This window comes from Cryptomeria japonica, chromosome 6 (genome assembly GCF_030272615.1).
Source record: "Cryptomeria japonica chromosome 6, Sugi_1.0, whole genome shotgun sequence".
In the NCBI taxonomy this organism is placed as follows: domain Eukaryota; kingdom Viridiplantae; phylum Streptophyta; class Pinopsida; order Cupressales; family Cupressaceae; genus Cryptomeria; species Cryptomeria japonica.
Genome location: NC_081410.1, coordinates 628223624 through 628247132, shown reverse-complemented (window position 1 = coordinate 628247132; position 23509 = coordinate 628223624). Strand labels below are relative to the sequence as shown.

The 23509-nt window shown below is 37.4% G+C and overlaps 1 protein-coding gene across 1 annotated transcript; it reads left to right on the top strand.

The window, feature by feature from the left end:
- The first annotated feature begins 18352 nt into the window (after positions 1–18352).
- Positions 18353–20078, top strand: LOC131068626 (protein RSI-1-like). Its single transcript, XM_058003859.2, has 4 exons — positions 18353–18538; positions 19008–19061; positions 19356–19386; positions 19617–20078. Exons 1-4 carry the CDS (start codon positions 18470–18472, stop codon positions 19796–19798), a joined length of 336 nt encoding a protein of 111 aa, XP_057859842.1. The 5' UTR covers positions 18353–18469; the 3' UTR covers positions 19799–20078.
- The last annotated feature ends 3431 nt before the right edge of the window (positions 20079–23509 follow it).

The window sequence follows — 23509 nt, the reverse complement described above, 5'->3', positions numbered from 1 at the left end:
TTGGTAACCGAAACCCACCCTTTTGAACCTTCAGAAGCCAATTCCTTGCAATAACGCTTCTATATGTGCTTTTCTTCTTAGAGAAAAATGCATATGAGGTCCCAATTGACCAGTCCTCATATGGCTCCTTATGTGGGATCCCCATTGCAGCCATTATTGTCTCTCTGTTAATCTCCACCAACAACTCGCCACTACTGGTTCTAATTGTTAATATAATTGGATCTTTACTTGATTAATTAAACAATATTTGTTTAAATTCTTTAAGTTCCCAAATATCTTTTTACACTTAAGCTAACATTAGGTGCATATTAATTAATTATTTTATTAGTTATTATGTGCAAGCCTAGGGTTTTCCCTTTTTTGGGTTTATTGACCTATTAGAGGTTAATTTTTCTTTTCATTGTATTATCTTTTTACAATACATTTTTGGTGAATTGGAGCTCTCATCTTTTTGAGAATATTTTTCCTGTGTTTTGTGTGTTCTTCAGATTATTGCTTCCTTGCTTCTCCTTGTAACAGGTTATTCGGCTTGCAGAAGATCTTTAGGCTACTGTGGAGTTGTATTTCTCAACTCCAATATGGTATCAGAGCTCAGATCTACAGCTATTTGTTCCTGTTTTTGAGAATTTTGCATTGGAAGCAGATCTGGGGTTTCAGGCTTTTTTTGTGTGCTTAGGGTTAAGGTTTTTTTTCTGAGCACTTTGGTCCTAAACGGACCTCACCATCATGCTCAAAAGGCCCAAAAAACCCTATAGTCATATAAAATTTGTCTATTTTTGACTCTTGAGCATCTGGGTGATTTTTTTTCTCCCAACCAAGGCGTATGGCTCTGGCACGCAAATCAAAAAATTGCCTTTTTACGGCATGCAGGCAGGATTTTTGTTTTTTTGAGAAAAAAATATATCAAAAAATTACCAAAAAAAACAAAGAAGGGCAAAGAAAAAAAAAATTGGGGTTTTGAGGGTACCGGACCTGACATTCGGTGGTCGTACGGCGCCTGCGGTGCTGTCAGGCCGGCCCCACCGACCCTCCGGCCACTTTGGCCCTTGCTGGCCACTCATGACGGCAGCTTCGCCCAATGCCACCACCGCCTCTACAGCCCCCTTTGCCGCGCTGCCCACCTCCCCGGTCGCCGCGCCCAACATCATTGTTGCCTCTGCGGCCCCCTCCGCTGCGTTGCCACTTGTTGCCCACCTCCCCGGTCGCTGCGCTCAGCCCACCATGCAACCTCCAGCACCTCCACTTCACCCGTGCTCCTCCCACCACCCACCGCTCCTCCTTGGAGCACCGTCGGTGCGCCACCAAAGCACCACTGGAGCCTGGCTCCTCCACCAGAGCATCATCCCCTAGTCCTTTTTGAGAGAGGGTTGGTTTTTTGGCTCTATCTTGCGCATCTGGAGTCGGATTTTGGCAAACAAATAGGCATCAGAAAGGTGATTCCGAGATGGACCTTGTGGTGGTGGATTTTTTTCCTGAATCTTCTGTTTGATTGTACTTTTTTTCAGCCAAAGTTGACCTTCATTTTTACACTTCCGAGGCCGTAGCATGGGCAAATGGACTCCGTTTTTCAAAAATGAATAAGCGCTGGAAAGCTCTCAGCATGCTCTATTTAGATTTGTGATCTTTTTTCTTATATTTTTCACTAGGTACATGAGATATCAGTTTGAAGTTTTTTTGCTTATGCACTACTTCCGTCTTATTACTATGTACTAGGGTTTGGGTTTATCTATTGTGGGGGGGTGTTTTTTCTCACTTTTTGTCATTTATATCAGAAATCAAGAACACCAAAACTCTTAAAACAAACAAACCCTTCTACATCTTCTGTCTATTCTAAAAGATCACATAATAAAAAACCAACAAGCAGGTGCAGGTGCAAAGTTTTTTTTTGTTCTCATGGCAGATCCTTCAGTTGACTTGTTGACTTCACACAACTATCACACCTGGAAGCCCCGCATCATGAGGTTTCTTAGGGCATGAGGGTTGTAGTCTTCTTTGGATGAGGTTCAGTCAGTACTCCAACGTCCTTATGAGATTCTTATGCATAGGAACAAGCTGGATGAGGCCATGGGTTTGCTCTCGTTGCATGTCTCTGACAATCTTCTCTTTCACCTTGATGAGTTGCTTACTCCTCAGGATATGTGGTTGAAGTTTGATTCTCTCTTCAGGAGGGTCATTAAGATTCAGGCATTATAGATTGAGGTAGAGTTGGTTTCTTTGTCACCTGATTCCTTTCCCACTATTGAGGATTTTTTGAACAAATTCAAGACTACTAGATCTGTTCTTCAGGGATGTGGAAAAATCAAGACAGATATAGAGTGCATTCATTTGATTCTTTCAAAGCTTCAGGGTCACTTTTAGTTTTTTGCCTCTTCTTTCTACTCCACCATGGATGGCTTGGGTGCTCATTTCAACATGCCCACCTTTAATGTCTTTTGTGAGCGATTGTCTCGTGAGCAGTCTCATCTTTCTCAACTGGATAAGCTCTCAGGCTCCTAGAACAAAGCATTGGTTGCTCAGTCCTCTAAGGAGAAGGAGAAACAAAAGCAGAAACCAAAGCCCAAGAAGAATTCTGCAGGCAGTGAGTCTTCCTCCAAGCCACCTCCTAAGTCTGATTCTAAACCTCCATTTACTCCCAAGCAAGGGAAATCTTCACAATCTGGTGAGTCTTCCTCCAAGACTAAGAAAAAATCAGGCGACACTTGCAGTTTTTGTGGCAAGGAAGGACATCCAGTTTCCAGGTGTTGGAAATGATTAGAGGCTTTAGAGGAAGCCATGCAGCAGCATCACATTTCCTCACCTTAGGCATCTTCTCCTCCCATAGGGAAAGGTCATGCTCTCACTGCTAGAGCTTCGACCTATGTGTCCACATGGATTCTAGATTCTGGTGCTTCTCACCATATGACACACACTCAGCAGTTGGTTACTTCTCTTGCCTCTTGTGGCATTTCACAGATTGCAGTGGGTGACTCAGTTTAGCTTTCAATCTTGAGCTCAGGTTCTATCTCTTTAGATGGGGGTACTCTACAGGATGTTCTAGTTGTCCCTGACATCTCGACAAACCTCTTGTCCATTTATCAGATTTGCCACTCTGGCTCTGGTAAGACAGTTGAGTTCTCACCACATGATGTGGTTATTCGGGACCTCCATGACCCTGATTTGGTTGTGGCTATTCGTAGTGTGGATTCTGCATCTCGTCTCTACATATTTGATGAATTTGAGCCCTCTCCGGGTACAGGTTCATCTCTCATAGCACATGCAGATTCAGTGAGTAAGCTTTGGCATGAGCGATTGGGCCATGTCAATTACAGATATCTTCAACCGATGAGTACACAAGCACTTGTTCTTGGGCTCCCATAGATTTCCTGCACTGATGGTGTTTGTCATGGTTGTGTGCTTGGCAAACATCACAGAGATCCCTTTCTGAAGGGAAGAGCCTCTCATGCTTTGGCACCCTTGGAATTGATTCACAGTGATCTCATGTCATTTCCCACTCCTTCTTTTTCAGGGGCCAAGTATGTACTCACTTTCATTGATGACTTCTCCAGACGCACCTGGGTGTACTTTCTTAAGTACAAGTCTGATGTCTTTGATTCCTTTCGAGTCTTCAAGACATTTGTAGAGAAGCAGTCTAGTTGTTGTATTTGGCGGATACGTATAGATAATGGGGGGAGTATGTGAATCGGGCTTTCAAATATTTTTGCGCTGAGCATGGTTTGTAGCATCAGTTTACTATTCCCTACACCCCTCAGCAGAATGGCGTCACTGAACGCAAGAACAAAACTTTACGAGAGATGGTGAATTGTATGATTCAGTCCCGGTCCATGGATTCGTCTTTTTGGGCTGAGGTAGTCAATTGTGCCAACTATATTCAGAATCAGATGCCTCACAAGGCTATTCGACATATGACTCCTAAGGAGGCTTGGTCTCATGACAAGCCTGATGTTTCCTTTTTCAGAGTATTTGGCATTGAGGCATGGGCTTTTATTCCTGATGCTCAGAGGTAAGCCATGGAGCGGAAGAGCCGACCACTCATTTTTGTTGGCTACTGTGAGGATGTTAAGGTGTACAGGTTGTTTGATCCTGATTCTAGAGAGGTCTTGTTTCGATGGGATGTTCAGTTTGATGAGTGCCTTCGCACAGTGGATACCCCGACTCCAGTGTCTACTCCTCTACCTACTCTAACCACTGCACCCCTTCAGGATCTTTTTGAGGATGATTCTGATGATGGTTCTAATGATCCACCATCCCCATCTCCACTTGCTCCACCTCAAATGCCCAAGTGGGCTCGCCTTACTGTTGAGGCGGCAGGTCCTATGGCCGGTGATCCTTCAGATACTCATCGTACTCATTCTCATACTGTGGGTTCTAGTCTTTTGAGTCATGCTATTTCAGATGATCCTTAGAAGTTTTCAGAGGTGACAGGTCACCCTGAGTGGGATTGTGCTATGGAGGAGGAGTATTCTTCTTTGATGAGGAATCATACTTGGGATCTTTGTCCTCTTCCTAAAGGCAGAAAGATGGTTAGGTGCCGCTGGTTGTATCGCACTAAGTATGTTGCTGATGGTTCCATTGATAAGTACAAAGCACGTCTTGTTGCGAAGGGGTTTTCACAGGTTGAGGGTATTGATTACTCTGAGCCATTTGCCCCTGTTGCCAAGATGAATTCCATTCGCTTTGTACTCTCTCTTGCAGCTTCTCAGAGTTGGCCTATTTTTCAGATGGATGTGAAGAGTGTCTTCTTGCATGGGGATCTAAAGGAGGAAATATACATGGAGCAGCCTCAAGGATTTGTGCAGGATAGTTCTTTGGTTTGCAGACTTCGGCGTTCATTGTATGGTCTCAAACAGGCCCCTCGGGCTTGGTATGAGAAGATGGATTATTTCTTGCTCTCCACTGGGTTCTCCCGCAGTCATTCTGATCACATAGTGTACATTCAGCTTCTTGAGGGTGACATACTGATTCTTGTGCTATATGTTGATGATCTCCTCATCACGGGTAGCTCATCCTCTATGATTCAGCATATTCAGCGTGCCTTGATGGATCAGTTTGAGATGACAGATCTTGGTCTTTTGCACTATTTCCTTGGTTTTCAAGTGATTCAGTCTTCTGATGGGATCTCCCTCTACCAGCAGAAGTATGCTCATGACATGCTTTAGCGCTTCAGCATGCTTGATTGCAAGTCTCCTCCCACTCCATTTCAGTCAGGGGTTGTTTTGATTACTGTTTGTCCCACTCCTTCAGTCGATTCTACACTTTACAGGCAGTTTATTGGCAGTTTATTGTACCTGACTCACACCCGTCCTGATATTTCCTTTGTGGTTGGTCTTGTGTCTTGATTCTCCCATGATCCTCATGAGAGTCATTGGCAAGCTGCCAAATGTATTTTGAGGTACATTCAGGGCACTAGTTCTCATGGCATTCACTACACATCAGGGGAAGCTCACATTGTTGGCTACACTGACTCAAATTGGGTTGGTGATGTCATTGATTAGAAGTCTACTTCTGGCTTTGTTTTCTATCCTGGCTCTGGTCCTATCACATGGTCTTGCAAGAAGCAAACTGCTCATGCATAATCATCTACAAAGGCTAAGTACTGAGCTGCTATGCTCGCTAGTCAGGAGATCTTATGGCTTCGACAGTTGATGACTGAGTTTGGTTTTCCTCTTGATAGTCCCATTGTTCTTTGGTGTGACAATCAGAGTGTTATTCATATTTCTCACAACCTAGTAGAGCATCAATAGACGAAGCACATTGAGCTTCACATGCATTTCATCCGCCAGTTGATTCAGGATGGTGTTCTCATTCTGGAGTACATTCCCACTTCCGAGCAGGTTGCAGACATCTTCACGAAACCTTTTGCATCGCTGCACTATCTTCAGTTGCACTCTATGCTTGGGGTGAAGGAATTTGTCCTTGGGGGGGTCTTTATGAGGCCTTCCTTCCTTCTTCTTCTTTCAGCATGTTCTTTTATCTCTTTTTGGAGAGGAGTTTTTCCCACTGGGTTTTTTCCTTTGTCTCCGTTTCATAGAGATTTCATTGTATTTGGGTACCTGATCAAGCCTTGTTGCCGGGACCCATCTTTCATGCTTTCAGTAGTTGTTTTAGGTTTTAGCTTCTCCCTAAGTCTAGCTTAAGGGGGGGTGTTAGAGTAATTGGGTCTTTACTTGATTAATTAAACAATATTTGTTTAAATTCTTTAAGTTCCCAATTATCTTTTTACACTTAAGCTAACATTAGGTGCATATTACTTAATTATTTTATTAATTATTATGTGCAAGCCTAGGGTTTTCCCTTTTTAGGGTTTATTGACCTATTAGAGGTTAATTTTTCTTTTCATTGTATTATCTTTTTACAATACATTTTTGGTGAATTGGAACTCTCATCTTTTTTAGAACATTTTTCTTGTGTTTTGTGTGTTCTTCAGATTATTGTTTCCTAGCTTCTCCTTGTAACAGGTTATTCGGCTTGCAGAAGATCTTCAGGCTACTGTGGGGTTGTATTTCTCAACTCCAATACTAATGTACCTGTTATCAAAATCATATCTATTCATGCATTCTATTACCAAATCTGAACAGGGAGCAGCGGTTGGAAAAGCAGCAACTTCAATCAAGCCACTTCTTACTATCCTCTCCATCATTGAACCAGCTCCAGGGATTTTGGCCCTTTCTAAGAAATCTCCTAGGTCGACCTGAGCCAAAGAGGTGTCATCCAACTCTGGAAGTATGCTCACCAAGCATGATATTCAACTGATTTTTGGAAGTATTGGCCTCATTGAGGCCACTTTTACATTAAACAACAATTCCTAAACAGGACAAAATCTTATTCCAAAATAAAATATCTCTCCTACTCTGACCGGCCTTCTGATCTAAAAAAATAGTAGGGGGAGATTACCAAACTCACCTATAACCACCATTAAATCTATGAAACCCTTGATAGAATGAAGCTGAAATTACCTTCGGCGTCTCTGGCTCCTCCAAAAATAGCAGCTACAACTTTTACAATTTTGAGACTTCACATGTTTTTTAAAACAAACGCGAAAACAACTGAAAAAGATTAACACATGCCTCATAATGATTCATTCGAACGTGTGATATAACAGTGCTATGATAGGAATCTGACACTTTCTTAATTGCCTATCAACTCTGCACAATCTTTCATGATTTCTTTCTAAATTTAGAATTTTAAACTATGAGATATTGGGAATATTCCTTTTTGCCGCGCCACCTTCAATGTTATTAAAGTCTTTAAAGCCAACTTGGAATGGACCTTTTGAACCTTGAACCAACTTGCAAAGATTTCAATGGTTCAAGTTCAATTCAAGGGGACGGGATAAAGGATTCTCAGTCTGCGGCTCAAAACAACACCGAAAATGAGCAAAGACCTTTAACAAATAGAAAGGGAAGTTTTGAACCTTGAACCTTGAACCAATTTGTAAACAGTTCAAAGTTCAAGTTCAAACCGACTTAACACGTTCACACTTGCTCGTTAAATAACATTACATAGCCGCGACTCACGCAAGAGAACCGGTTGAACCTTGAACCGAAAAAGGTTCAAGGGTTCAAAGTTCAAAATAAATTACAACAATATGCTTGCCTTACCATAATACAAAGCCACAAAGAGAATTACTTAAAGCGTGCTTTGAACCTTGAACCTTTGAACTATGAATAGGTTCAACAACTTAGGTTCAAAGAAAGGAAACATAGGACCGAAAGAGGGAAGGAACACCAAAGGCGATCTCCGAGCTTGAAATTTTAATGAAAAATTGAGAGGATGATAACAATATATATATATATATATATATATCCTTTTCCCAATCTTTCTCTCTCTCCCTCTCCCTCTTTATCCTATTCTCCCCATCTTCACCCTCCCTCTCCCTCTCTCCCAATCTCCTCTCTCTCTCCCCCTCTCCTTATCATATTCTCTCCCTCTCTTCCTATCTCCTATTATCTCTCTTACCCACTCCCTCTACTCTCTCTCTCTCTCTCTCTCTCTCTCTCTCTCCCTATCCCTTTCTATATCTCTAACTCTCTCTCCCTCCCCGTCTCCTTATTCTATTCTATCCCTCTCTTCCTACCCCCTACTCTCTCTCTCTTAATCCTATTCTCACCCTCTCTTTCTTTCCCTCTCTCTCTCTCTCCCTCTATCTCTCTCCCCACTTCCTATTTGGTTTCTAGTTCTGCATAACCCGTATGGGTTATGCAGAACTAAGGCCAAAACTTCTAGTTCTACATAACCAGTGGGTTTCTAAACAATATAATGTTCCTCAAAACCCATACGAGTTATGAGGAACTTTTGATTTTTTTTATTATAAAATATAATTTTCCTCAAAACCCATATGGGTTTTGAGGAACTTTTGATTTTTTACTATAAAATATAATGTTCCTCAAAACCCATATGATTTTTGAGGAACTTTTTGTTTTTTAAATTGTTTTTGGTTACCAAGCCTAGCACATTTTTGAATTTCCAGAACACGCACGAGTTATGAAAATTTTTCTTTTTTTTTGCATGTGACCACTTTTCTGATCACCATCTTGGTGCACTTACCCATGTTATTGATGTTGCCAAATAATTCTTTGGTTCATGCTCCCTTCTTAGGGAACTTAATGCCACCTTCCTTTTCCTTATTTCTATGAGATCTAGAGTTGGTATTTTTCAAGACTTCTACCCTATCAATTTATGCAACTCCTTATATAAAATATTTTCCAAGATTCTTGTTTTGGACTTTAAGGGCTTCCTCCCTCGGCTAATCTTTGTCCAACATAATGGTTTTGTCCTGGGGCACCAAAATATTGACTTTATTTTGAATGTGCGTGAGAACATGTTCATTCCTTGCTGGTTAATAATAAGCCTAAGTTTCCTTCTAAAATTGGATCTCCCCAAAGCCTATGATTATGTTAATTGGCAATTTCTTTCCAAGGTGTTACAGGAATTTGGTTTTGGTTGTAATTTTCTACAGTTGATCTCCTGGGTGGCGAATACCCCTAAATATTTTGTGATCGTCAATGGCTCTCCTTTTGGTTTTTTCATGCCTCCAGAGGTTTATGGCAAGGGGATCATATCTCCCCCTTTTTTTTCATGTTTATGGGTAAAGATCTTAGTAGACTCATTCAGAAGGATGTGTCTATCAGTAACCTTAAGGGTTTGTCTCCATCATCTTCCCCATAGGTTTGTTCTCACCAACACTTCATTGATGATAGTATTTTTCTCAGGGAAAGTTCAATTTCAAAAGTGAGGGATCTTAAGAAGGCTCTATTACAATATGAAGAGACATCTGGGTAGAAAATTAGTCTTCCAAAGAGTTTTCTTTTCTTTTTAAATACTCTGGATCAAAGACAAGCCAAAATTGCTCAAATATTAGTTGCCAGATTGTGTTGATCCCTTCTACCTATTTGGGGCTCCCTCTTTGTGATATCCCTGCTCCAAAAAAAAATTGGTCTATCCTCATTGACAAGTTTCAATCTAAATTTGTGGGCTGGAAAGGCACTCTCCTCATCCAAGCTAGAAAACTTAAATTAATAAAATCTTCATTGGCAATATGAGCCTCTTCCATGTCCTAAAGAAATTTGTTGCTCATATGGAACTTATTCAGAAGAATTTTTTGTGGACTGGAGCGGAAATTTAAAAAAAAAGATCACATCTTGTTGCCTGGGACCAAGTTTGTATGCCAAGAAAACTTGGGGTTCTAGTCATAAGAAAGATTAGAGAATTTAATGAAGCACTTATGGCCAAACAACTTTGGAGGACTCTAAAGGATAATAATTGTAGCATCCTAAATTGTACTCCCATACAATTAGGACCATGTTTAGGGCTCTCACCTTAGTATCTACATCTTCATGCTTGATTTGAGACCTATTTATGTCCCCACCATGCAGCAATGCCATATCATATTAGTTTAACTTGCTAGACCCTTAACCCTGGCCCAAATATGGGGTAGGACGAGGGCGTGGCGCCTTGGTCCTCACTATGACCATGGTGCCATGCCATGGTCCTCCCTAATTGGGACCCAATTTAAACCCTCTGCCCTATCTTGAAAATGAGCAGGAAACCTTCCTTTGTGTTAGCCTATGTCCAAAAATTAGCATAATTGACGATGGGAAAGTATATAAGGAGGTCTTCCCCTCTCATTTTGGATATATGGAAAAATTGGGATCACAAGCAATCAAGCAACCAAGCACTCAAGCATTGAAGCATTCATCATCAAGCATTTCTAAAGGTCTTCAAGGTTGCATATTCTTCATCTAACCATTTTGGAGAAACTTTACATAATTCCTATGCAAGAATGTGTGTGCGATCAGGGTTTTATCATGTTCATACCATTTCATACAACATATATGATTAGATTCAAGAAGCAAAGAATCATTATCATTCATTGTAGATCTGGGGTATATCCTTCCATCATTTTATTTCAATATTTTTAATATTCCAATTTCATGGTTAATTCCAAAACAAGGGTTTGACCTCAGGCAAGCCCCAATTCCCAACCCATTTTCCCTTCTTTCTGTGTGCAGGAAACAAGTAGGGAGTTGCACTCTTCGAAATAAGCTTCATTCACAAAGATGAATCATCCCCCTTTGGCATACGAAAATCTTGAAGGACCAATGTGATGTGCCATGGTCCCGATATTTTAGGAGCATTTTCGGGGAGTGGATTCGACTTGGCTTACATTACTCAACTCCAAGTGCTCGTCCCAATCTTGCCTTTGTATCTTCTTGTTTACATGCTTTTACCTTCATTTCTCATCATTTTACCTAATTTCAACAATTCAACTCACAAAAGAGGAAATCCCTATCAACCCAAATTCACTTATTATATAGTCCTCATTTGATTTGTGACAGGATCTAGTGAATTCCCCATCCTCTTTTGAATGTAATGTCCCTAAGTGAAAAACTAGTGGTTTTCATTCTTTTGGGTGGAAACCCTAATTTTTCCACATTACAATAATGAATGAATTTCCATTGTTAATGGCAAATATTTGAATGTTATATGAGAATTTTTTGTCCTTTTTGGATGATGAGAGACAATTGGCAACTTCCTTTTTGCTCTAGAATAACATCTCTAAGACCATATCTATCAATCAAAAAGTTCTTTGGTGGTTCTTCGGAAATGGAGTTAAGATTTTTTTTGGGATGATTGGTGGTGGGGTGATGCTCCCCTTTCCCAACTTGACTAGGCATCTCACCTTAAGGATTTTTGCCTAATTCGGGATGGTTGTTGGGTTACAGATTACATTCAAAATAATAGATGGATTAACCTTGTGGAGTTGGATCCGTCTCTCACCCCTTTGCAATATTTTCTCTTTGTTATCCACATCCCTTCCTTCCCCAAGGAGGATGCTTTGGTGTGGAATGGTTCATCTTCTAGGGCCTTCTCTATCTCCAATGCTTTCAATTTACAACTGAAAGTGATTACTCCCAGACCTTTTTGGGCCCTTGTCTAGAACTCTCACTTGATCCCAACGGTCAATATTTTCTTTTGGCTCTTGGTGCAAAAGAAGATTCTTTCCATTGACAACCTTTGCAAGAGGGGAATGGCTATCCCCAATCGGTGCTTTCTTTGTAAAGAGGATGTTGAGATTTCTCCTCATCTCTTGATGGGTTGTAATTATGTGAAGGATATATGGTCCCACTTCCTCAACCTGTGTTCATTAGATTGGGTTTTCCTTTCTTCTCTTATGGATTGTTGGTTGCAATGGATGGCTCCTTCTTCAAATCCCTCTCTCCTTATGTTGCGGTCACTTATTTCTCCCCATATTGCTTGGGGGTCTGGAAAGAGAGAATTAATAGATTCTTCAAGAACTTGGAATCCATCTCCTAACTATGTGAATTGAAAGTGCTATTAAGGAAAATTTATTGGTCGCCTATCCAGATAAATATTCTGACTCCAAACTCTTTGTCTCCCATTTGGATTTGCAGGTGGCTATAAATTGGAATCTTCATCGATATATTTCTATTCCTCTTCAGGGGATCAAACAAATTATGGAGGGGGTGATGTGGTCCCCCCCTTTCCCTTGGATGGATAAAAATTAATATTGACAGGGTGGCTAAGGGAAACCCTGAGCCTACTGGTTGTGGGGGAGTAGCTCATGATAACAATGGTAGGTTTGTCTCAGCGATGGCACTCCTTTTGGGATCCCAGACAAACCTCTATGTTGAGGCTATGATAGCCTACATTGGAGTAAAGCTTACTTTAAAGTGAAACAATAGGAAAATTTCGCTAGAAAGTGAGTCCCTTAATATTGTTAATTGTCTATGGGGCCTACAACCCCCTAGTTGGACTAAAAAATTTAATTGAATATACTCATGCTATGATAAGGTCTTTGGATAATTTCACTATCACCCATGTGTTTCGTGAAGGAAACAAAGTGGTTGATGGCCTAGCAAATATTGGTGTTAAGATTAATAATATTAAATGGTGTGGGGGCCAAGATGTTATCCTCGTGGATATTAAAAATCTTATCTATGATGATTATAGATCGTGTTGATATGGGGGATGTCATCTAGATTATTTTGATGTACTTTTCACTTATGTGGAGAATTGGGTTGGGATGTCTTTTTCACCATATTCTTAGAAAATGTGGGGTTTGTTTTTTAGCCAAGACTAGAATTTTCATGGTTCTTTTGTGTTGTTTTATGGGGTCTAGTGGCTTGCGGCTGGAAGTTTCAGAAAAAATTGTAGGTCCATAATGGGTGGTGACAAAAATAGATTGGAGCCCACATCTTTTGAAAAAAGGAGGAACAAGGTGGAGGTTTGGAATGAAGTGTCTCGGGTTGGAATTACACCCTACAGTGAGAAACTCCATGGTCACAACCCCAAGGCTATTCAGCACTTCATCAAATGCTAGAATAATGGCACCCTTCAAATGTTCGGGGGTGAATTTATGGTGGATGAGAACCTCATTGTTGAGGTTACAGGGATGTTTATGGAAGGAATAAATTTTTACAGAGACAAGAAAGCTTCCAAGGAAGCCCTTGACATATTCTTCTAGAAGAATGAGAGAGCGAGAGTTCATAGCACAATTGATGGTGACTACAATCATGAGGACCTCAAATCCCTATGGGTGAATGTGGCCATAGTTACTATGAGGTATATTACTTTGGATGGTTGCTTCAATATGCCCAAATTGTTCATTGGAACTACACAAATAAGTCTTCGGAGTCTAAAACCTCTTATGAAGATGCATTCCACCTAGGAACCCGTAAAAAAAATCTTCTTCTAAGGGTAAGGGTTTTGTTCTTGAAAAGAATGTGTCTGATAAGGATTATTCTAACTATGCCCCTTTGGATGAGTTTGTTCCTGATTCCTATAGCTCGAGCTCTATTAAAAAGGGCAAATCCCCAAGGTATCCTTCCTCGAAGGGCAATATTAGGATTTTTGAATTGGTCTCTACCTTTGGAGTGAAAATAAACCACCCCCTAAGAATCCTTAAGGATTTAAAATGCCTAAGATTTTAGAGATTGAAAATACTACTAGGAATGTTGGGGATCAATAGAATCTAGATTTTCACATGGAAATCCTAGTTGAGCGGGACAAGGCAACCCCTGTGGGTAAATATAAGGGCTACTTTGCGATGAAGTCTGGAGCTGGAGAAGTTGTGGTGAAAGCGTCTATGGAAGGCCAAACTATTTTTTTCAATTGGATGGTCGCGGAGCTCTCTAGTTTGAAAAGTATGATCAACTACTTTACTACGGGGCAGAATTCCTCCCCCTCTTCAAACAACATAAATAACCTTCTTGAGCTCAATCAGAAACTGGTGATAAACATCAAAGCCATGAACAACGATCATGAAGAAAAAATAATGAAACTAGAGGTGGCTATGGATAGGGTTGACGAGAAGCTGAGAGCAGTCATTAAGTGAGTAGAATTGCCATGACCAATAGCACAGAGGGCCTTCGAAGACTAAATAAAAAAGTCTCAATATCTTAATGTTTCCTCTTCGACCACTCATGCTTCCCCCTTTATCTCAGTCTATGGAAAAGGATAGGTAAAGGAGGTCATCTATGAAGGCCAGACCCTGACTAATCAAGGACCTTCAGCTCGCACCTGAAGCGGGGATAAAGGTAAGCAGGTTAAAGCCACTAATATGGAGAAGTTAGCTGATATCAATAGGGATTTTATTGAGAAAAATGTTAAGACAATTCAAATGTTGAACGAAATTGTTTAATCTTTGGGTGTTTTGACCTTGTTTTCTGTTATTTTTGTTGATATTGGCCCATTGTGGCTTCACTCTTGGTTTGTCTTTATAGACTATTTCTTTTTGTATGTGTTTTGGGTCCCTGTAAAACTTGTTTTATACTAATAAAAAACAAATGCAGTTAATGAAGCAACAATGTGATTAAAACTAAGCAATGCAAATGCATAAGCAATCAATGAATGCATCTAAATTTAAAAATGTCATGCAAAAGTCAAATCTAAAACTAAAAATTAGAAATATGCAACTGTAATACATGTCAAATTTGAACCAAAATGTAATGTAGTGGAATGGGTCTTCACTAGTCTAAACATGTAAAGTAGGAATCATGTCCATTCACATCAACATATATCTAAGAATAATCAATAGGCGAGCAACTTAGACCCTGGAGAAAGTTGGGCTCTAAGGTTGATTATTCCTCATTTGTGATTTGATATGGTTGGTTAAGATAGAATGAGAAGACGCAAGAAGTATATATAAAGATGCAAAATTGACAATAATCAATATAACAATAAGTTACAGGACAGATATGAAAATCTAGAAGATAGATCCGGAAACTATGTCTGCAATTTGAGCCTAAAAGTGTCAGTCTATGTAGCTAGGAGCCACTTTCCTAAAGATGTCTTATGCAAATGTTGTAAACAGATTTCCGATTAGGATGCCCTACAAATCATCTCCCTAAAATTTCGTCAAAAAACTATCAAACATTATAGCCAAGCTATAGTGTTCAAGTTTTTTTGCTTCTTCAAAGTTTGGATTTGTTCCTCTCAATCTACACTTCATGAATCTGTAATCCAAATTTGTTAGATCTGAATCCTACACATAGAAAAGAGATAAACTAGTGTTGGGATATATAGGGGCTTGCCTAAGTCAAAACCTGGATAGGTGTTAACCTCCACTACAACAATGATAATTAGAAAAAGGGAGCTTACCCTTGCAGGGCAACAACTAAATTTGAAGTAAAATGTTGAATTAACAAGATTATACCTCAAACTTGATAATGTTGATGATGCAATACTCTTTGGATAGGACCCTCAAATGCTAATGCTATAACAAGACATGACAAGACAATATCAATCATGAAAACCCACTTGCATGAAGATTGTTGTAATTTGTTGCTCCATAATGCTCACATCTAGAGAAATTCACTTAGATACTTTATGAATTGTGAAATTGTGTATCTATGCAAATGAACTAAGAAATATGCTCTTATATAGGGTTCTTAGGGTATTTCATAGATTAGACCAACTTCCAATGGTCATGTCAATTCATCGGGATCAAATAACAAATAGTGGAACCTAGCACACTGACACATTGGAATTTGGGCCCATTTCAAAGGGACTATGGTGTTAGGCACCATAGTTATAGAAAGGGGTGGAACATAGGCAAATGTTGACTACACAGGCCCAGGCCCATGCTACAGGATTTGGTCATGAAATGAACATGTATGACAACAATCTTGTAGTAAAGAGGCCAAAAATACGCTTGGAAAAATTTATGAGGGGGCACACTAAGGGCAAGGCCCAAAAAGGAGTGTGAAATTGTAAGAGGTTATAATTTATGGCACTATAATTTTTTACTTGTATTTATCATGTTATTGCATTACAATTTGTAGGACTTGTCTAAAGAGCATTGCATCACCATCTTTATGTGAAACTCCGCGAGAGGGTCTCATACCTAAGGTATAATCATTTCATTTCAATATTTATTGATTTTCCTTTGTCCTTTCTAGGGAACACACTATTTTTCATCATCATAGATGTTGTGGAGTGTGGACACCAACATGGGGTTTGAGTTAGGCAAGCCCCCATACAACACAACCATTCTTACTTCTTTTTATGTGTGAAATTTAGATTTGACTATGAAACAAGTACAGGGGTGTAGATTAGACTTTCATAGGTTTTAATGAACTTCGTATGGACAAAAACCCTAGGACTATGGTGCCCAACAATCATGTCGATCACTTTTTAGCTAATTTCTAAGAGACAAACCTACAGGGCCTCTTGACTATGAATATGTCCCTTTATGTCAATTATAGGCACCTCAAACCAAAATGCCTAGCACTTTATGCTAGTACTTTCAGCTCCAGTTTAAAGATCTAGGATCGTTTATATATCTTATTTCTATATCTAACTTACTATGTTATCTTTTTGTTGTATAATTTAGTATTATTATTAAAAACTTTTATTTTGTCATTGCTAAACCCTAGGTCTAAAACACACACTTCACAATCGCAAATCAATTGCAACAAAGGAACAAAATTCCAAGTGTTCAACTCTCATATGAAGACTAAAGCTAAACCTAATTCGTGTTCCAATGCCATGCTATGAAATTTTGAGATCTTAGTTTGCATTCATAGGCCTACGATCTCATTTTCATGCATATCAATTAGAAGATAGAGAAGTCAAATGTGACTAGGCAAAATAAAGATTATAGTTCTTTAGAATACATGATATGAATTAGTGAACACGAGGTAACTTCATGATTAAAAAAAAATAGTCATATATTGTCAAACTCTTCTTTGCACAAAGTCAACCAAATATTACAATCATAAGAGACTTCCTAATCTATAATCTAATATTCTTCATCCTAAATTTTTATCAAATTCAACTATTTAACTAAACTCGTTATATTTTTAAAAATATCAAAATATATACATAGATATTTACCATATTTTAATTATTAATTTAATATTTAAATTTAAACTAGTTTTATAATTAATTAAACTAAATTAATTATACTTATGTATATAAATTTTATTGAATTAACCTAAAGTGAACTTAGAAAAAGTTTTTCCTCTACAGGACCTTAAGGTCCTTTTTTTTTAATCGTGCAAAATATCTTTCTTCGTTATAAAAAATTGATCTGCCAATGTATAATATTTTATGGAAAAAAGCAAAAAAAAAAATAAAAATAAAAATCATTAAAAACTATGGTGATTTTCACTAAAAAGGATATCCAAACATCAAATTTGAGACCTCCTTTTCAACACATTAAATCAGAATTGAGAGAAAACAGCTGTAGTACCTACAAATTTAGCCCTTATCATGTCAGTCAATACAGAAGTATGTGTAGAGAAACAGACACTTCAAATGCTTTTAAGGAGTGTTAGATTTTCCATCAAGTCTTTTTGCCCTTTATTCCAAGGATATTAAATTTAAGAAAAGATTAAAGAAACAAAAAGGATGAAGAATGCTTTGGGACTAGGTAGTATTCCTTGGATTCTCTCTCCTTAACATTATCTGGTTTTCTTGAAATTTTCAGCAACCTCGTAAATGAATCTAATATATCAATCGAATTCCAAGGCATATATAGATCTGAGATTTATGGGATTGAGAGCAATATTTGGGAGTGGATCTGTTGTATCTTTTTTAAAATGTCTTTATTAATGATATCAGATTTTCACAATTCATAGTAAATTATTACAGATGTTTTTGGATTAGATTGAGTAGAATTTTGTTGCATCAACGTTTCAGATCACATTTTGTCATTCGTCTCATCAATTTTTTTCTTTAACTCTCTTCATCATCCTGATGATGGATCACTGAGTATAATCCGAAACGTTGATGCAAAAAAATTCTACAAAATTTAATCCAGAAACATCTGTAATAAAGATATATCTTTGTAGTAAATATCTTTGTTTATCCACAAACATTTGCTGTATTATCATGTGACTAAGATTTCTGCAGCTATAAACTATTATCTGTAATCTCCTTTCAGCTTTAATTCGGTATAAAATGGATTCCACAGCTTGGCCAGTTGTCAGATGTAAACTTTGAGTGGTTTTCACGAAAAATCTTAAGTTTTTCTTATATTTGAACCCTTGATTCTTTCATGTGAAGAAATTTGTTGGGAAAAGAAACGCTATCTGGATTTGTGCTTTTGATGCAGTCGGTGTAAACCAGAGTCCTAGTGAAGTAGATTTTCCCTCTCTTTGTTAGACAGTTGTCTTGCATAAGACTGTAAGCACATGGTTTGGTTGGCGCACTACCTCATTTTCAACCGTTGCCCCCTTGTATCACCTCAATTCCAATATCATTAACTGAAAAATTGATGAACAAAAGGTAAACTTATAACTTTTGTCTTGTGGGACCCTCCTAATTAAGCTCTACAATGCCCTTTATTCGGTTCCCCAGCGAAGGAAGAACACCTACTTGATTGTCCTTCAAGAAATGAGTTGAGTTTATGCTCACTCTATAAATTGGTCCTTTGCTCACACCCATCAAGCATAACTCAGTTGATGAGAAGTCTTCTCTTCCTAGTTGATATTGCATAACCAGAATGGCACATCTTGTATCATTTGGTTTTGTTCTTCTTGCTCTGATGGGCTTACTTGTATGCAATACTGAGGTACACTGGAGCTCAGAACCCACCAGTACAATGCTACAATAGTTGTTTTGTTTTTGTTTCCAGTTCTAGGCTGATCTCACAGAATGCTACAATGGGATTCTTTTTAGATCATAATTGATCAACCAAAAGCCACAATGATGTTTTATATTCATATGTCATAATGGTTTCCTTCTCTTCTTCTTTTGGGCATGCTATTGTTTCATTTTCTAGAATTTGGTAGTATATAGATTACAGAGAGATGTACTGTCAGAGGAAACATGTTTTTTGTTTTCCTATTGAATAAACACAACCTTGTGATGCCTTTCTCCTCTTTAAAGCATGTTGTTATTTCATGTCTTGTCATATAATAGTGCATTGGTCAGAGAAACATATACACTGTCAGAGGGAGAAAATGCAGTGTTCATGGCAATAATATTTGTTCAGACTGACATTGGGATCTTAACTGTAATATCACATCTGAATTTTGCAGGCAAATATGCAATATAGCAACGATGAGTCACTCTTCATGGCACAGTTGAGGAGGGTAGGCATTTTCTTCTATCGACTGAATTTCTTGTGCTTTTCAATCATTGGGCTTCCCTCCTTTCACAATTTTATCTTTTGTTTGTCCAAGAAGAACTTCTCAAGCAGGATTTGAACTTGTCCGGACAAACATAACAATAGATCCCAACAAGTAACATGCATAGATTCAGCATTTGTGGATACCCAGTTAGAAATTATTAATGTCTAAGAGTGTCTGACTTATAAATTCATTTCTTAGTTCTTTCTGTTATTCTCTTTGTTATGCTGATCAAAACTTTTGGTTGATTCTACTCAGAATTATGGACACGGAAACCTTCGCCCAGCAGGTTTGTTTAAACTTTTTTTATTTGTTCTTGTTGGTAAATGTTACTTTTCAATTGGTATTTTTTTTTGGTGACCACAGGGTATCCCCACGGTCCAGCCCAACTCTCAATGGGCGAGCTGAGGCGAGATTAATCCCTGAGGATGCACAATAGCCTGCAAATTTCAATTGGTATTCTTGTAGGTCTTGTTTTCTAAACATTATTTTGATGTTCAAGTTTGGATTTGCATGCAGATTGTGGCCCAAGGTGTTCTTACAGGTGTTCTGCAACCTCTCACAAAAAGCCCTGCTTGTTTTTCTGCAAGAAATGTTGTGCTAAGTGTTTGTGTGTTCCTCCTGGAACTTATGGAAACAAACAAGTGTGCCCTTGCTACAATAACTGGAAGACCCAGCAGGGAGGTCCCAAGTGCCCTTGAATTCAATTGCCTTCTAATCTTCAGAAGCAGTTGCTGCTTAATATCTTATATTCATAATAATAATTTTCAGTGGCATTTTACCATGTGGGATCTCCAAATTATATAGTATTAAGTATTGTAGCCAATGTCTAGAAGACAATGGCCTTCCTAGCCCTTCTGTGTGAGAGATGCTCAAATGGCTCTTCCTGAAGTTGAGAAAAGCCATAATGTAACATCTCTACTAATGTAATATGATATTATTTAAATAAATTGTTTCCTGAATACTATTTAGTTTTCAAAATGCATGCATCTATTTAGTTTTTTAATACTTAAAAAGTTTATTTACAATTATACTCGGAAATATAGAAGAGGTTCTGGTTCTGCTACAAATTAAGCTACATCAGGTAGAAGAGAAGTCAAAGGACATTCCAAAATATAGGTAACTATTGTACACCAAAGAATTGGATTCTATTCTGAAGGAGTTTCTCTATCAATTTAAAGATGCAGTTTCAAATATGATTTTCAATTGTCAAATTACCCAATTTATATTCATTATCGTGGAATCTAGAGGTGTCCTCGCCGAAGCGAGACTAATCTCCCAGTGTGTACGACCCGATCACAAGGTAGCAACACACAGAGTTAACACAACCGGGGACTCAAACTCAAGATCATGGGGACAATACCCATGCCTTAAGTTGCGATCCACAACCAGACGAGCTAGGACCGAAACCCTTTAATGAATTATCCAATCAATATAGGTGCATAATTCCAAAGCTGGAAAATTTCAGCAGTGTTTTATTGATATGCTCAACAATATAGACAAGTTTCCAATTTACTAAACTTTTCTAGGATAAACAATTTATTATTACCATTGAATCCCTCTTAATCTGTAAAGAAGTGGTTTTCTTCTTGATGGCCATTTTTAGTCCAATAAGAAAACTGTTTGCCTGGACAATGGTATTTTTATCTTTGGAAAGTGTTATCATGATCTTACTTGTATGATCTTTAACTATAATTCGGGGTCTATATTTTTCAGGGTTTCTCTTGGGTGCATCATCAAAATTAAGTTCGATTACGTTTTTAGGTAGAGGCATCCATTTTACTTAACTTCTCTTAGACTTGATTTTTCACACATATGATCTATTTTATGTAAGGGATTTTAAGAGTTACCACTTTTTCAGGACCAAATTATCCCAAGAAGGAAAAAATGTGCAAAGGAGTAGATGAGGAGAAAGGTCATTAAATTTTCAGATATAGAACCTTCAATTTTTTCAATTATTTATGTGAGACCATTGGTTTAATTTCTCAAAATATGATTGTTCCTTTCTAACCATAAATGCTAGATGAGAATTAAGAGGTTTATTTGATTTAATGCACTGAGGATCAAATCCTAGAAAGATTGCTACCCCTAGGAGGATTTTCTATTGAATGATCCTTTCTGAATCCATTGAGTCCAAGTATTTCAAACCCATTATTCTACACCATAAGTGATATTTTTATAAATTCTCCAAATCAATTTTGCACCAAGAGCTATACTTTTTTTCTTTTAGATTTTGAATACAAGCTCCACCACTAGTTTTAAAGGTACATATTTTATCCTTAGAAATGAGTCGGAACTTCTTTTTATTGTGATAAAAAAGTTTATAAATTGCTTTTCAATTTCTTCAACAACATTTTTGAGATTCTTAAAATTGACATCATGTAAATGGAGATAGCATTAAGAATATATTTTAATAAAGTGATTTTAGCTACTATTATGAGCCACTTGCCTCTCCATGAATTGAATTTATTGAAATAGAAGATTGGATAATCTATCAAAACTCCTTTTTGTCCTTTCTTAAAAGACCAGATTGCCTAGATATTTGAATAGTAATGTATCTAAAGAATTTCGATTTATTAAGATTAACATTTTGAAAAAGTATTTTATATTTATTAATATTAATTTCCTAACCAAAAACTAAGCAATAGAGAAAGATAGAGTTTTGAATCACGTGATCTTTATCCAAGGATGCCTCGACCAAATAGTAGAATTTCATTTGCAAATAAAGCATGTGTTATTGAAGTTGGGATATTTTGTCATGATTCCTTTACATGTATTCAAATGATTTTTTTAATAATTGATCTACTCAATACCTCAACCATGATGATAAATAGGAAGGGTGAGAGTCATTCTCCTTGTCTAACTCCTTGATAATAGTTAAAAAAGCCACAAGGTGAGCCATTACTTAATATTGAAATGAAGCTCCGGAAATGCATGATAAAACCCATATACATCATTTTTTACTAAATCAACAAAAAACAAGTTCAAAAGTCAAAATCCTTAATCATATCAAGCTTGTTGATTTATTTTCCTCTCAAATAAATGTAAAACTTCATGAACAATTATTGCTACATCTAAAGTTTCTCTTCCAAGAACAAACCCTCCTTTTTACTCAAAAATTATTTGTGGGATGGTTAAGGCTAATCATGTAGTGATTTCCTTAGAATATTTTATACAATATATTGCATAAACTATAAAGCATAAATTTGGTAAAAGAGGAGATAGAGGCTTTCTTTCGAATAAGCACAAGAAATGTCGATTTTAATTATTTAAAATTACCTCGCTTTCTATACTTCCCAAGTTCTAATAGAATATATTTGCCCCTAAAATTTCAACGTTTCTAAAAGAAAATGATTGTAAATCCACCTAGTCTAGGGGCTTTTTATGGAGACATTGTGAAGACTACTTTTTTAAGCTTTTCCAAACTAAATTCAATAAGAAGCATATTGTTTTGTGATTTTGTTATTAAATGTGGGATATTTTCTAGAATTATATCTAATGATTAGCTATCATTAGTCTTATTGATTATGATCTCTATAAAATATTCAACTACCTCCCCTTAAATTTGTTCTTTTTCTATTACAACTGAACCATCCACAAAAGTGATAGAGCTATTATTGTTCCTTTGTCTTTGAATTTTAGTTATATTGTGATTTTTTTTGAGTTTTTGTCTCCATCCCTCGGCTACACTTATCTAGATTTTTATTTCCAATAAATTTTATCTCTATGTAGTAGGTCCTCCAAATATGGTTTGAGGATTTTTTCCTCTCGAAATAAGACATCCTATCCATGCCCAATTTTATAACTTTCTCAACTAAGGCTCTCAAATTTATTCTAGTAAAGCCTTCTCTACAAATATTTTTTGAAATGCAATCCATTTCACTTTAATCTTTCCTTTTAACCACTTCAACTTTGAGTAAAGTTGATACACTCTTGATCCCTTAACTAAAGGAGCAACTAACCACTCATTTTTTAGGAGGGAAAGGACAATGGGATCCCTAAAACATATGGATTCGAATCTAAAAGATAATTTCACACAAATTCTTGCTTCTTGAATGATTAAAGAAATTGTGAAGTGTTTCAACCCATTTTTAGGAAGAATAAATGATGAGAAGTATTGTGATAATAAGAATCACATGGAAAAGACAAAAATATTGTCCAAGCATTCAAAAATCTAAAGAACCTTTAGATCTATTTATCCAAACTTAAAAGTTCATGATGGGGTACACAATCAAATAATCCATTTTTGGAAATATAACAAACCCAACTAATCCATCAATAAAACACTACAATGTTTCTTTAAATGCATATCTTGCATAAGTTCTTTACATTGCACATCTTGCCAAGAATTACTATTTTTATCTCAATATAAAAAAAAGAGCAATTCAAATCATGTCATTGAACATATAATC